This window comes from Lotus japonicus, chromosome 2, assembly GCF_012489685.1.
Source record: "Lotus japonicus ecotype B-129 chromosome 2, LjGifu_v1.2".
In the NCBI taxonomy this organism is placed as follows: Eukaryota; Viridiplantae; Streptophyta; class Magnoliopsida; order Fabales; family Fabaceae; genus Lotus; species Lotus japonicus.
In genome coordinates, this window is record NC_080042.1 from 86,868,864 (window position 1) to 86,884,949 (window position 16,086).

General features: G+C 36.8%; 1 protein-coding gene across 1 annotated transcript; it reads left to right on the forward strand.

Moving 5' to 3' along the window:
- Positions 1 to 7,948: 7,948 nt before the first annotated feature.
- LOC130740529 (heat shock cognate 70 kDa protein 2) lies at positions 7,949 to 10,575 on the forward strand. The gene is made up of 2 exons (XM_057593178.1): positions 7,949 to 8,251; positions 8,667 to 10,575. The coding sequence occupies exons 1-2, from the start codon at positions 8,038 to 8,040 to the stop codon at positions 10,403 to 10,405; spliced, it is 1,953 nt and encodes a 650-aa protein (XP_057449161.1). The 5' UTR covers positions 7,949 to 8,037; the 3' UTR covers positions 10,406 to 10,575.
- Positions 10,576 to 16,086: the final 5,511 nt, after the last annotated feature.

A 16,086-nucleotide genomic window follows, 5' to 3' on the forward strand; every position in this document is an offset into this window, starting at 1 on the left:
GAAGCTCCCCACCTTTAGACAATTCAATGTCATTACAGGAAGCTATCCATCTTTGCCAAAATCTAAATCTATGGATGACAATGAGTCTCAAAATCATAGGGTACCCTCAAAAAATACTCACTATGGGTATGGTAAAAAACCGCTAAATGGGTATGAGGTTGAGTATAAATAATTGCCCGTAAAAAATAGTGGGTATGGGCACTATAGTACCTAACCGGCGCATATCCGCACACATATGTTATTATTATTATTATTATTATTATTATTATTATTATTATTATTTTATTATTATTATTATTATTATTATTATTTGGGAATATATTAAAAAATTAACTTAAGCTATAGCTTTCAAACTCACTTTTTTTAAAAAAAAGTTTGAGATATATTAATTAATACTATAAAAATAAATAATAAATAAATTAAGATAAAATTAAGAAATAAACCACCTAAATCCTAATCAAATCTAAAATTTAAAAATGTATTTTTTTTACTCTAAAAATAAATCAAAAATAAATTAAGATAAAATCAAGAAATATACAATATAAATCCTAATCAAATCTAAAATTTTAAAATGTATTTTTTTTATGAGAATGACACATGTTATTTTTTTTTCCAATTAGTGAATATTCTGCACCCTAGAAGATTTTCTTTTCCTCAATCCTTTTGCTTTTGATTAAGAAGAGAAAAGCAGGAATCCTTGAAGCACATGACATCTTACAATTAGTTGAAGAACAAAATCAATTCATGAAGAAGATTGAAACAGAAACCCAAAATGAAGTCTTGAAGAATAAAATACCCTCCTTCACCAATTTGAAAGGACTGTGGTGAAAGAATTGTATTTAGTGTATTTGTGAATCTTGGGGTGGAACCCTTGTGAAACGAAAAATCAAAGACACATTTCAGTCAAGAGAAACAAAAATTGTGTATTGCCCCATATGTGCGCACCCCAACAAATTATCTATATATGTGAGAAAAAAACAAAATAATTCTCTCACCCAAAATAATTGTGGTTATGTAACACCCCGATTTCCAGGTGTCACTTTAGTAACCAAAAATAATCTTTACGCGGAAAACAGGTAATTTTTTTTCGATTGATTCCTTTAAATCAAAACGATAAAGAAGTAAAGACAAAACACAACTACTAAACTAACCAATATACATCAAATATAAACATGTACAGCCTCAGCTGCACTTCCACGCCCCACACACTCGCAGTGACTCCAAAGTAGTGTGCCCGTAGGCAAATATTTACAGATCCAGAAGTGTGAGTGAGAAAAAGTATAATTACAACCCACCAGGAGAAAGTCGGCCTCAAAATGGCCTAAGCAAAGACCCCTATGGTCCGACTGACTCACTGTGATCCCTCCGCAAGAGAATCACACAAAAAGCCATGCATCGGGAACCTACCCTGTCCCAAAAGCAAAACGAATCAGAGCTATTACAGTAACAACCAACTCCAAAAGACTCTAACCACCCATACCCCACACTACTATCATCGACCCTCCCTCGATCAGGCATGAAGTCAGGGTCCTCGTCGAAAGCTTCAGTAATAGTTGTTCCGCTCCGGGTCTTTCCCGCACAACGCATCATCACGAACCGGCTGACAGACGCCTGGCAGCAGGCCGACCGCCCAAACACAAACATACAAACAAAGCCAAGGCGCTAGGGTCAACTTACAGAATACAATAGATATACAATCAACTTGTGATAAAGGGGATATATACATATGTTGTATATATATACATATAAGTTATGTATTGCCTACTCTAAGGTATATACATAGCCTGTTCTCGAATCTCCTACACAGTTCAATCATTAATACCTAACGATGTTCATCAACATCAAATCATCATAATCTCAACATATGAAGTTAGGTGATAAGGTTAGTCAAACAATGTATCGTCCTCCCAACACACACGTATCCAACTAAACCAATGTTCCCTGTCGTTGCCCTAGGGTAAACGACGATGAAATCTCACGCTTCCATGAAGTCTCACGCTTCAATGGGGTCTTACGCTTTCACGAAGTCTCACGCTTCAGTGAAATCTCACACATTCACGAAGTCTCACGCTTCAGTGAAGTTTCGCGCCTTCACGAAGTCTCACGCTTCAGTGAAGTTGCACGCCTCCGCAAAGTCTCCCGCTTCAGCAAAGGTGTACGCCTCCGCAAAATCTCCCGTTTCAGCGAAGGTTCCCGTCTCCACGAGGTCTCCCGCCTCAGTGAAGTTTCTGCTTTCACGAAGTCTCACGCCTCAGTGAAGCTTACTCACTTTCACGAAGTCTCACGCTTCAGTGAAGTTCCATGCTTTCACGAAGTCTCACGCCTCAGTGAAGCTTCCCGTTCTTCACTATGGATGGACCATTCCCGTTATCCATCCTGGATGAACCATTCCCGTTATTCATCCTTGGTGAACCATTCCCGTTATTCACCATATGATATGCACAGGTGAACCATTCCCGTTATTCACCCGATTGATGCAATATGGTTAGCCAAACAACGAATCGCCCTTACCACGGAAGTGTTTAGCTCACAACCCAATCCCAACAAAACCATGAGTTAGTGTCGGTCAATACAACACAACTCCCACCACAAAACCCACAAACAAAGCCCAGAGTCTGTGCCGGTCAATACAGCACGACTCGAACAACACTCCCAAGAGTACTAGAGTACTCGGTGACTTTCAATCATCACCATAGCTCACCTTAGTGGCTTTCCCCAATTCCAAAACTCTCCAAACCCACAACAAAAGCCGACTTTTCCCCGTCTTTCGTAAATATTTTCCCCTTTAATTCTCCTATGATTATTTGTTTAGTAAAAACGTTTCGAATTGAATTAGTCAAGTTATGAGTTTACTTCTCAAAGTCTAAGTCTCCCAGAGTCTCTAGTTTTCGAAATTCTAATCATTCTAAGTTTTCCAAAAACCCTCCAAAAGAAGTTTCCCGGGGAAAGTCTAAGTATTCAAACGAATCCCAACAAATGGCTAAGCCTCAAACCCCTCGTTTGGACTTGCCTAGGGTTGTTCATCCAACCTGAAATGTCAAAGATCACCAGATCAATGAATCTCCACTCCGAAGTCGCGTCAAAACGCTCAATCCAACACAACATCAACATCATAAGTTATGAAAACATTCATAACAATAAACCATCATCATAATCAATATCATAGCAAAGCATAAGTCGAATTTATCGACGCCTATTATGAAATCATAGCTAATATATATGTAAGTTGCCCTAACCTCGAGCTGTTCCAGCTTCGCAAACAAAGTTCTCCTCAAACAATTGCTCTGAGTCTTCCAAAGTTCCCTCAACTGAACCTCGGAGAAAAACAAAGCAGAATCCAAACAAAATCGATTAGTTCGATCGCAAAACAATACATAAACGATAGACAAAGCATTAAAGCTTCAGAATAGGACAATCAGGTACGAAAAGACAAGTTTTCGAAACCGCAAAACTCCCCCCTAAAGGAAATAGTCCACGGCCTCAAAGGAAAAAGGGCTTCGGCTCTTTTTCTTTGATCAAATCAATTCACAAGGTAGTTTTAGGGTAAAACTAAGGCAAAGAAACTGTCAGAACAATTTTCGGACAATCGGGCCGAAATACGACTACGCAGGGGCATTTTGGTCCAAAATAAAGGCTCAAAACTTCAAAGTTATCCGTTCTGAAAACAGATTTGACAGCAACGATCCTCATGACATCCGTGACAACAAATCCTAAAGGCACGAAGTCAGATTATAGCTTTACGACAATAAAGTTTCGAAATGTGAGACAAAAAGAGTTTTGAGTCAATTTTTCAGATCCTGGACAACTGAATCGCAATCAAAGTTTACTGACAGAGGTTTTAGACTCAGGGGAACATAAGGAACATAACCCAAGCGAGAAATCAGAGAAATCGGACAATTTTAGAAAAAGCTCAAAACTTAGAGCACAGAAACGACTTCAGAAACGCAACAGAAACAACAATCAGAGGTAGGAATCGTGTTAGTTACCTTGATACCTAGAAGTAGGGACGAACTGCACGAAGATTGGTCAAGGTTTCGCGAAAATCTCTTCTCCCCCCAAGCTCTCCACAATTCTCGGCCAAAATGGGTGAAATGGAGAAGATATTTGCTTTTTCGCCTATTTATAGGCGGGTGAAATCGCGGGAAAATGAAAATTTCGCGATTCCGATTTTTGCAGCACGTTCACCAAGGAATTCTAAGAGAGATTCTGGCGTCAGAAATCCAGAACTCAAAACAAATATCTATGATATGGGAAAAACGATATCGAAAATCTCAAAAGCGGTGTAAGTTAAATCTGTCCCGAAAAACTACTTTTTGCTGTGATCGCCGGACGACAAAACTTCCTTCTGAAGAAAGATTGGAAACGTCGAAACAAATCTGGCAACGCGGACGGAATCTTCGTTAGAAGTCCCGAATAGAAAAAGTCTTCATCCATTGCTCGAAAATAGGGTTTCGAAGCAAAGAAATTAGCGTTGGCGGACATCCGAAAAGTGAAACCTATCGTGCGTACAGTCCAGAGTTCCGAAATGAAACGCTGGTCGATGGAAAAATAAAGAGAAACTTTAAATTTTCCGAGAGTTCGAAATCTCACTCAAAACGTTGCTTTAAGAGCGAAATAGCCTATTCTGGACACGCTCGCCATAAGGCAGGTGTGCAGACGACTCGCACTAGCTCCGAAAGAAACAACGCCACATTCCTCGAGCAATTCCTGAACTTTCTTTTTCATTAATCTTTCTCAAATATCAAACTCCTGTCACGCTTACACTGATTCCACGCGTGAGTCGGAAATTAACTTGTTCCGAAAATCCGGGTCTTACAGGTTACTTCACCAATAAACTTATACTAACAATCAATTTAAATTGAACTTAAGGAAATATATAGAGCAAAGTAAGATAAGTCACCCAATTGACATACTAAAACATGAGTATATGCAAAACTAATGAGTTTAAGGAAAACATGAACCAACCTTAAGAATGAGCTAAACATACTCATGAAGATTAAATGTAAGCTCTTCATATGCTTTCATCAATTTGACTGACATGTGCATCATTAAAAAAAAATAGTAAGTTGTGCATCATTCACATACAGTGCAAATAGTATGCTTATACACACAGCTCAAACATGAAGTATAAAAACAGGCAAAATTTGAGAAATGAATATAAATTCAGGCTATCCTAAGTTTCGTAAATTTCTATAAATTATACCAAAATATGGTTTAGAATGGTTTCACACGCATGGGTTTCTACAAACTATACTAAAATCTGGTTTAAAAAAATACAAAAGCGGAAGAAGAACAATAGAAAAAACATTACATCAGAATCAAAACATTACGTCTTCAACAAAGATTCGTCAAAGGGTCTATGCAAAAATTTGTAAACTTTTGGATCAAAGCACACAAAATATGTGAAATTTAAGAATCCAGGATTGAATTACGAATAAAGGATAAACTGAAATGGCACAAACCATCAATCACAACATGATAAACTCTTCTTCACGTAACATCATCTTACGACATACCTCTGTCCTGATCGCAACATGTGGCAGAGGTAGAAATAGCAGCTATCAAATCTCTGCGTGTCCATGGTAGCTTTGTGGACCATCAGCACCAAATCAACTCCCTTTTCTTATAATTAACATTAAATAAATAATAAGATAAATTAAGATAAAATCAAGAAATAAACAACCTAAATCCTAATCAAATCTAAACTTTAAAAAGGTACTAAATAAAGATAGATAAAAACTACCAAACTCTAGCAAATCACAGTAAAAAACTAATAAAATCCTGAATTAAATAAAAATATGAAAATTCAATAAAAATAGAGGACCGCTATATGACACGAGATAACTGGGCACGAGGGGGCACGAGGATTTAAAAATAGAATTTTTAAAAGCAAAAAAAAAATTAACAAAACCAAAACAGTGAAATAATTTGGGAACCAACACCCACAGTCCACAGAGTCACGCGCACCCTTCCCTTCGACATAACCGTCGTCGTCGCCGATGAGTCACCGCTGTCGTCGCCGATGAGTCACCGCTGTTGCCGCCGTTTTCACGCCACCACCGCCACCCACCTTTTACACCATAAAATTTGGTGAGCCCTTTCTTCCCCTTTCCACTTCCATCCCTGTATTTTCCTTCCCATTTCTTTTCCATTTCCCTATTTTCATTCTGTTAATTCCAATCATGAATTGTCAATCATGATTCACTCTTCACATGCAATTTTCTTTTTTCCAGCAAGAGCTGTAGATGTATTGTGTAGTCACGCTGCACCCAATCCATCACTGATATGGGTCTTTGTAGTCCATAGAAGAAAATGGTTGCAACTGAGAGTTTGAGACAATAGAAAGTGGAAGAGAAAAACGAGTAATTTTAGAAAGTAGCAGAGAATGGGAAAAATAAGGCCACCTAAAAGAGAAAGGGAAACGAACTGAACAATTGCACGTCTCGTGCCGGTTCGTACGCTCTTTGATCGTACCAAATATCTTTTTCCATAAAAATACCATAAAAATTCATTTATACTCTAAAAGTAACTCAAAAATAAAATAAAATATTTCATGAAATTAAAATTTAAAATAAACAATAAATAAGGATAGATAAAAACTATCAAAATCTAGAAAATCACAATAAAAACTCATAAAATCCTGCATTAATTAAAAATCCGAAAATTCAATAAAAATTAATTATTATACTCTATAAATAAATGTAAAATAAAATAAAATATTTTCTAGAAGTAAAATTAAATAAATAATATAAAATTAAGAAATAAACAACCTAAATCCTAATCAAATCTAAAATTTAAAAATGTACTAAATAAAGATAGATAAAAACTACAAAGTCTAGCAAATCACAATAAAAACTCATAAAATCCTGAATTAATTAAAAATCCAAAAATTTAAGAAAAATTAATTAATATACTCTAAAAGTAAATCTAAAATAAAATAAATTATTTCCTGGATTTAAAATAAAATAAATAATAAGATAAATTAAAATAAAATTAAGAAATAAACAACCTAAATCCCAATCAAATCTAATATTAAAAAAGGTATTAAATAAAGATACATAAAAACTAACAAAATCTAGCAAATCACAATAAAAACTCATAAAATCCCGAATTAATAAAGAATTTGAAAATTCAATAAAAATTAATCAATATATTCTAAAAATAAATTTAAAATAAATTAAAAGACCAAATCTTATCTTTTAAAATAATATCAATCAATTATTTTAGAATATATAAAATTAAAACATATATCAATTGAAAATTATATCTTCTAAAATAATATCAATTAATTAGGTTAGAATATATAAAATTAAAACATATATCAATTGAAAATTATATCCTCTAACAAATTGACACATGAAATAATTTTTATGAGAATTAATCTGGTGCTGACACGTCACTAAGAATTAATCTGGTGCTGACACGTCATTATAGAAGTTCTTCTTTTCTAATATATATATATATTGATTGATATTGATATTGATATTGATTGATTGATATTGATATTCATTGATTGATATTGATATTGATATGCCATAAAAATATATTGATGTGAAGCATATGAGAATATTATCTTATTTTGTCTCCTTGTCCTCTAAGATTGATGTCCAAAATAGCACGGTGTTTGTGAAATCCAATTAGTTTAGCGTGAATGTATGTAAGAAACCAGCCAATATGGCGCGAGAAAAACAGAAAAAAGAAAAATCTAATCCAGTCAAAGAAAGACAAAAAAATAACACCGCCACTCGCAAACGGTTAGCTATTTGAGTTTGAGCGCGTGGAGCTTCGAAATTTCTCGAACCACCTAGAGAACGTTACACACACCCCACTTTGTTTCTTTTTCCCTCCCTCCTCAAATCCCACCGTTAAAATCATAGATCCAACGGTTCACAAGCCACAATCGAACCTTCGAGAAATCATCCCTGTTCTTAATAACATCACCTTTTCCCTTCTCATCTTCATCACGGAATCAATAATCACAGTGAATTTTTTCTTTGCTTTCTCGTAAGTACAGTTTGTGAGAGAATTTCAATTAGCATGGCTGGTAAAGGTGAAGGTCCGGCGATCGGAATCGATCTCGGAACGACGTACTCCTGCGTCGGCGTTTGGCAGCATGATCGTGTTGAAATCATAGCTAACGATCAGGGTAACAGGACTACTCCGTCCTATGTCGCTTTCACAGATACTGAGCGGTTGATCGGAGATGCCGCCAAGAACCAGGTCGCTATGAACCCTACCAACACTGTTTTCGGTAAGTCCTAGTTCTTTCTCTTCCACATTGCTCTTCTGCAATTCCATTGAGTCTGTTAAATTTTTTATTATTATGATTTTGATTTTATTTTATGATAATTTAGGAAATTATGAGACGTTGTAGATTTATAATTGTTATGTGGTTTGATCGTGTATCTGTAGTTCTGTACAAATTGATTTTCTCCAATTTTACTCTGTTTCAGTGATTCTATAGCTCACAAATGCATTCAATATTGTTGTGAATTTTGCAGTTTGTTTATGTGCTAGCTAGTAGTTATGAGATTTGATTGTGCTTCTTAATTAGAGTTTGAATTGCAGCTTCCAATTCATTGTTATGATGCTTTTTTTAACTGAGTGAAAAATTTGGTGTTGTGTATGGTTTTGGTGATGATGTTGGTTTGATTTTGCGTGTGCAGATGCTAAGCGTTTGATTGGAAGGAGGTTCAGCGATACTTCAGTGCAGGGTGACATGAAATTGTGGCCATTCAAGGTGATTCCAGGCCCTGCTGACAAGCCAATGATTGGGGTGAATTACAAAGGAGAGGAGAAGCAGTTTTCTGCAGAGGAGATATCTTCAATGGTTCTCATGAAGATGAAGGAGATTGCGGAGGCGTATCTTGGTACAACGATTAAGAACGCGGTGGTTACTGTGCCGGCTTACTTCAACGACTCTCAGAGGCAAGCTACCAAGGATGCTGGTGTGATTTCTGGGCTCAATGTGATGCGAATCATCAACGAGCCTACCGCGGCGGCGATTGCGTATGGGCTTGATAAGAAAGCCACCAGCACCGGGGAGAAGAATGTTCTGATTTTCGATCTCGGTGGTGGGACTTTTGATGTTTCGCTTCTCACCATTGAGGAAGGTATCTTTGAGGTGAAATCCACTGCTGGTGATACTCATTTAGGGGGTGAGGATTTTGATAACAGAATGGTGAACCATTTTGTTCAGGAGTTTAAGAGGAAGAACAAGAAGGATATTAGTGGAAATGCCAGGGCTCTTAGGAGGTTGAGAACAGCTTGTGAGAGGGCCAAGAGGACTCTGTCATCCACTGCTCAAACCACCATTGAGATTGATTCGTTGTATGAAGGAATTGACTTTTACACCACCATTACTCGTGCTAGATTTGAAGAGCTGAACATGGATTTGTTCAGGAAGTGTATGGAGCCTGTGGAGAAGTGTTTGAGGGATGCAAAGATGGACAAGAGTACAATCCATGATGTTGTTCTTGTTGGTGGGTCAACAAGGATTCCCAAGGTTCAGCAGTTGTTGCAGGACTTTTTCAATGGGAAGGAGCTTTGCAAGAGCATTAACCCGGATGAGGCTGTTGCTTATGGTGCTGCAGTTCAGGCTGCGATTTTGAGCGGTGAGGGCAATGAGAAAGTGCAGGATCTTCTCTTGCTTGATGTCACTCCACTTTCACTTGGATTGGAAACTGCTGGAGGGGTCATGACTGTGTTGATTCCCAGAAACACAACTATTCCCACCAAGAAGGAGCAAGTTTTTTCAACCTACTCTGATAACCAACCTGGTGTTTTGATTCAGGTCTATGAAGGTGAACGAACAAGGACTCGTGATAACAATTTGCTTGGTAAATTTGAGCTCTCTGGAATCCCTCCAGCTCCAAGGGGTGTTCCACAAATCACTGTCTGCTTCGACATCGACGCGAATGGTATCTTGAATGTGTCCGCGGAGGACAAAACAACTGGACAGAAGAACAAGATCACAATTACAAACGACAAGGGGAGGCTTTCGAAGGAGGAGATTGAGAAGATGGTGCAGGAAGCTGAGAAGTACAAGTCCGAGGACGAGGAGCACAAGAAGAAAGTGGAGGCTAAGAATGCTCTGGAGAATTATGCCTACAACATGAGGAACACGATCAAGGATGATAAGATTGCTTCCAAGTTGTCAGCGGATGATAAGAAGAAGATTGAGGATGCGATTGACCAGGCTATCCAATGGCTCGATGGGAACCAACTTGCTGAGGCTGATGAATTTGAGGACAAGATGAAGGAGTTGGAGACCATTTGCAATCCCATCATTGCTAAGATGTACCAAGGTGCAGGTGCTGATGTGGGTGGTGGAGCCATGGATGAGGATGGTCCTCCTGCTGGCAGTGGAAGTGGTGCTGGACCCAAGATTGAGGAAGTCGATTAAGCAGAACATTTCAGCGATGGGGGGCTCTAGATTTTGGAAGGTTCTTTTGGTTTGGGAGAATTACATCTTATGTATCTATGCTTAGCGTAACTTTTCTTCGTTTTTTTCTTCTTCTATGTAATTTGGTTTTCCATGATTTCATCTTAATGGAAACTGTTTTTGTTTGCGCATATCCTGTTGTTTTCTTGTTGCGTTATGCTTGCTATGAATTATGATCATGAGTTCTCAAACTTATAACCCAGTGAACTTACAGCAGGGGAAAGACAAACTTATCCACCCTCAATATCATATGGAAATTTGATTGACCTATTGAGAAATCATGGTTAACCTCACCTCTCTTATTCTCTGCCTCGTAAACATAGTGCTTTGTCAATTGGTATTTCTCAATCTCCACTGAAATTGTAAAACTCTCTAAATCTTTCTCAATCTCACCTCTCTTAGAAAAATGCTCTTACCAAATTCTTTTCAACAACACATTAGGAAAAATGGATTTCCAACAAAATTTCTTTCTTATTCTTTCTACTCCAATTTTTTTCTCTATTGTGTAATGGGGTTTTTTATTGTATAAAAGGGCGGTTCCAATTTTTACATGGTAAAAAATAATTGCGCGCCTACTCTCTTCCTCTCCAAAAGTTTGCCACAAAAGAAGAGGGAAGATTGCATAGACACATTTTTTATTTTCCCTGACATTTGAACAATCACTAATTTTGCCCTAAACACGTTTCATTGCATCGCGATTCATCTCTTTCTCTGCTTCTTTCCCTTCACCCGCTGAGTAGATTGAGTCGCGATTACACATTCAGATGAAGAGAGGCTTGCATCGCGATTCCATCTCTTTCTCTGTTTCGTCTTCCTTCAACTCGGAGATCGCGATTACGCGCTCAGAAGAAAAGACGATTGCGATTTTCGTTTTGCTTCACTGCAGCACCACACCACACTGTACCGTCGATTCTCACTCACGTCTCACACTCTCTCTTTCCTGTAATTTTCACTGATACTTTGCATAAATTTCTCAGTCACTCAAGTTTCATTGTACAGATTTGAACTATTGACCTGAAGGAAACAACAAATCGGTGCACGCAACATTTGAGATGAAGCTCCAGGTAAAAACTAAATACTTAGCCATAATTTTTTCTCCTTCCTATATGAGATACTCAGATTGGGACTGAGAAGTTTAGGTGGTGTATGTAAATTTTGCTTTCCAGCTTTGTTGAGTTTCAATTTTGATGTCACTTATTGTTACTGCCTTACTGGTTTCAGCAAATTGTCTTGTTGAGCATGTGCATTGTTTGTGTTGCCAAGTTAATTGATTTTAAATTTTGAATATACTGGCTATTGACAAGGTCTTTTGTCAATCTTATATCATATTTGATGTGTTAGGATGCAGATGCTAAATTTAAGATCAACAGGAACCGCGTGGCTACATGTATGTTTGGATTTGGTTTTGTTGGAGCAGTTGGTCACTTCTGGTATGTTAGTTTTGCTTAGTTTATTTACTAGATCAATATATAAACCATGTCTTGATATGGTGGAGTTTTTGCAGTTAAATGATCATGTAAAGAACTCTTTGATATCTTATCTGTGAGATAGATTTTAGTTGTGAAGTAGTGGAACAAGTGAGTTTTTATGTGGGGACTATGTAAATCAATTTGTTGCAGCATGAGATTGCAAACAAATACCATTTTTGGGACATGTCATCACGGATGTTGGCTTGTGATTTTCACTGCAATAAGAGCATCTGGTTTAGGGATCCCTCTGTCTATAAGCTTTTATGTTCTTAACCGGTAGGTCCTAATTAGAACAGGGCGAAATTTTATGAATCTACATTAAGAACGTATTCCATTTTACCTATAATGTCGGTTTGGTAACTTCTGTTAAGAGAACTTTCAAATTATGAAAGTCACTTTGTGAAAATTCTCCAGAACATATGAGGATATATGATAAAATGAATTAAATGGTTATAAACTCCTGTGATTGCATATCCCAAATTTTTGCCAGCCCTGAGAAGATTGGTTCTGCTACTAAGGGCGAAAACCTTTGTGACCCTTGTCCCCTAGATCTCCAGAAGTGCAATAACCCAAAAATGGATTTAGTCGATCCTCTAAGCGAGGGTTGGCATTATCAAAAAGTTCTTTCTTCCCTTTTAAAAATCTCAGACCAGTTAAAATATGGGGATACATTTTCAGAACTTTCAAAGCTATCTATCATTCCATTGTAACTGGTTCGAGGAGTGGATGAGTGAGACACCATTTAGCATTTAGCCAACAATACATAATAATTTTAAAGCTTAATTCATTAGCTTCAAGGTTTTTGGTGCAAACACCCAAATTTTATGGTGATGAGTACTTGATTTGATAATATTCTGCTCCTCTAGGTGGTAGTTGATCAACGTCAAATAAAGTTCATGATATTTGATGAGTACTTGATCCATACAAAATTGAGTTCATGACCACTGCCTTTTGTTCCTTGACTTCTGACGTCCCCTTTTGTTTTTTCCTGTGATTATAGCCTTTTTGTATATTTTTTTTTCTTTAACCCTTCATCACTAATAATCATTTTGCATAGGATCCCATCAGGCCACCAATTTTCATTGGCATATTCCTCTGCTCTAATATTTTAGCTGCTCATTTTATGCATCACTTTTTCTGTTCATAACTTCATAAGGGCCAGAAATTGCTCTCGGTTGAAGGAAATTTTCTCCATTAAGTTAATTTCTTTTCATGCAAAATTTAATCAAGATAAAAATGTATTTTTGGTGTGCTTGGATTTCGGAAGCCTATAATTCATCATAAGGATTGGAGCTTCTGTTACATATTTGGTATTGCATGCTATGATCTTTTCCCTTGTTGTTTAAAGGCATTTCTCTTTTGGGAACAAAAAGCCTTACTTCTTCTCAACTCTTTCTTTTCTTTTCCTTCTAGCAGTCACCTCCAATATCAAATTGTTGAACAGCTGAAACAAGAAACTCCCAACTCTGATAAACTGGAGCTGTGTCCAATTTGACAGGTAATAGAATATCAGTGTTGAAAGATTTTAAAACTTTCTTACACATTAAGCCATGGGAGTAAAGTGGGACTTCTCATGAATCTGAGGCTATTCATATCAAATGTGCTATTTGTCTGAGCTGTTATTCTTAGAACTTAAGCTATTCAGTTCTATTTAATGAGTCTCCAATCTTCTAGATAATGAATGTTGAATGTCATTTCAACAGGTATAATCTATGATCTTGTACTTATATTATGAAAGAAAGGATAACATCAAGGTTCATTAGTATAAAGAAAATGAAGATTAAAATGTTGGTAAAACGGCCAGGAAATGAATTGGATTGATTGCTTAAGAATCAACCTTGGTACTGACACTCAACATCGAGACAATAAAGACATATAATGATAGTTACATGAAGCGATCACAATTCACAATCAATGTGAAAGATATAGGATTTATAATTTAAAACCTCATTCTTATATTTTAAATTTTTATTTAAAAATTCATTCATTTAAAAGACTAGGGAACTAGGCTGCTATCTTTTTTAACTGAAGACTCTTAAGCTTTGATCAGGTTCTGCATTTTTTCTTGATCATCTGATGAGTCTGCAATTGATATATGATTTGCATGTGGCTGAATATACTAGTTTCTTAACTGCTAACTGCCAAATGTAATTGGTCTGCTCGGGTGTAGCAGTAATGTAACATACGAGGTTCATTGTCCATGAGTGGATGCAAAACGGCTCATTGGAAGCTCAATTACATGTGAAAAACATTGTTTCTGATGCTTTGTTATTACCTTTTAGAAAACACAAATAGAAAGATAATGAGGTTAATTATGAAATAGTAATAATTTACTTTTTGGTACATAAATAACACTGATATCTTTGTTTTCCAAAAAAGTGAAGGACCTTCTCATGGCTCGGCATTGATTTGGAACATGAGGATGAAGATTGCTCTTGACATAGCAAGGTGACTTTCCCTAATCAGTTCCTTACCTTAGCACTTACTTAATTATGTATTTGTTAACATGCTATTGATTAATGTCAATCAGAGGTTTAAAATGTCTGCATGAACACTGCTACCCTCCGGTGATCCATAGAGATCTGAAATCTAATATTCTTTTAGATTATGTAATCCAGAGCATCGGTTTATTGTGAACAGATTCAAATATCATAATCGACAATAAGAACTTCCATAATAAAAAACAAAGTAAAAAGAATACATAAACATTGATTCTCAAACCAAAGAAACTCTAACTAATTGACAAATGATAGTAATGTGAATCCAGGCCTACATTAGCCACGGCAACTTCCAATGAATTGTACAGAGTGGTGACTCTAACATGTGGTTTTTTCATGCATGATCACGGATTTTAATTCTTCAAACTGTGAATTGAACCAATCTTCATTGGTTTTCATCGGTTCGGGTTGGTTTTTAACTGAATATCAGGTTTTTTTTTTGTCAAAAATATCAGGGTTTGAGTAAGGGTGGTATGAATGACAAAAAGAGTACTGGCCTGTTAGTTTTTTTGTAATGATCTGAAGTCTTATTTTTAATTTGGGTTTGCATATCACATATTTTTTTAATACAGGCCAGCATGTTAGGCCTAACAGGCTTTTTTAATAGCCTAGACTCCTATTTAGTTAATCAATGACTTTCTCTCAACTTATCAGATGTCAAAAATGCCTGCACTTGATCAATATGATGAGAGCACACACTAGGAGGCAACCGCACAACCTACATGCCATAAACTAGTAATGAGTTCAAGACAAATTTAACTAATTTAACTAGGTTAAATTTTCCTACCTTATTTAGCATGTTCATCTTTCAAGAGGATAGGCGACACACAATTCGCTCCAAAATGTGATGAAATCACGCTCTTTTACTCCTTTCATTCCCGGACTTCACTCCCAAGTATTTCCCCAAGTTAGAGTATATATAGAGGACAACGCTGCAAAGACTTTCCTCCTAGTTCTTGTAACTGTCTTGGAGCAAATTATGTGAGACTTATCAAGTTTAACACAAAACCCCGAAGCCTTAAAAAATCAATCAACATCTTAATTAACAATTAAACTACTTGGGTTGAGGATGCCTGGGCATACAAAATAACATTATCAGCAAATGAGACAACCCCTAACTATTGAGAGCCTGATGAATCGGTTTCCTTACATTTATCAACCAGATCTTGACTATATAGAGAGAGAGTTTCTCCATAGGAGTACGAAGTGTACAGATACAAGTAGTAGTGAGTTGGACATGGTAGTCAGCGCAAAAGCCCGTTATGGTGCAGGAATTGAATTGAGAAATGAATGAATAGCATGAATGAATGAGCACTACTCACCTATCATCTCGTCTTTTGCTCCCTATATTTCGTTGACCGTGTGTGCTATAGCAGGCAACGCACCAGTGCAGTGACATGCATTTATGGCGCATAGCTCCAAATACTTATCAACTTGCTCATTCTTATTTCTTTCTTTAATTTATCGATCTGCAATTCTGCGTGCGCCAAATTAACCACTGCCAGCTTAACTCGTGTCATCTATCTCACCGCTCATTGTCACATGCACTTTCGTGCTTCTTCTCGACCCATTGCATTCTTTCAAGCTTGAAACTTTAATCTGGTTACATTTAGGTTTCCCCTACCTACTTTTTCTGCTTTGGACGGACTTGTCTCTGTAATGCACTAATTTGTCT

Bases quoted from the DNA above. Each gene is read 5' to 3' on its own strand.
- LOC130740529 (XM_057593178.1), top strand. From the start codon at position 8,038: ATGGCTGGTAAAGGTGAAGGTCCGGCGATCGGAATCGATCTCGGAACG. The intron at 8,252-8,666 runs GTAAGTCCTAGT...TTGCGTGTGCAG, and splicing joins CCCTACCAACACTGTTTTCG to ATGCTAAGCGTTTGATTGGA.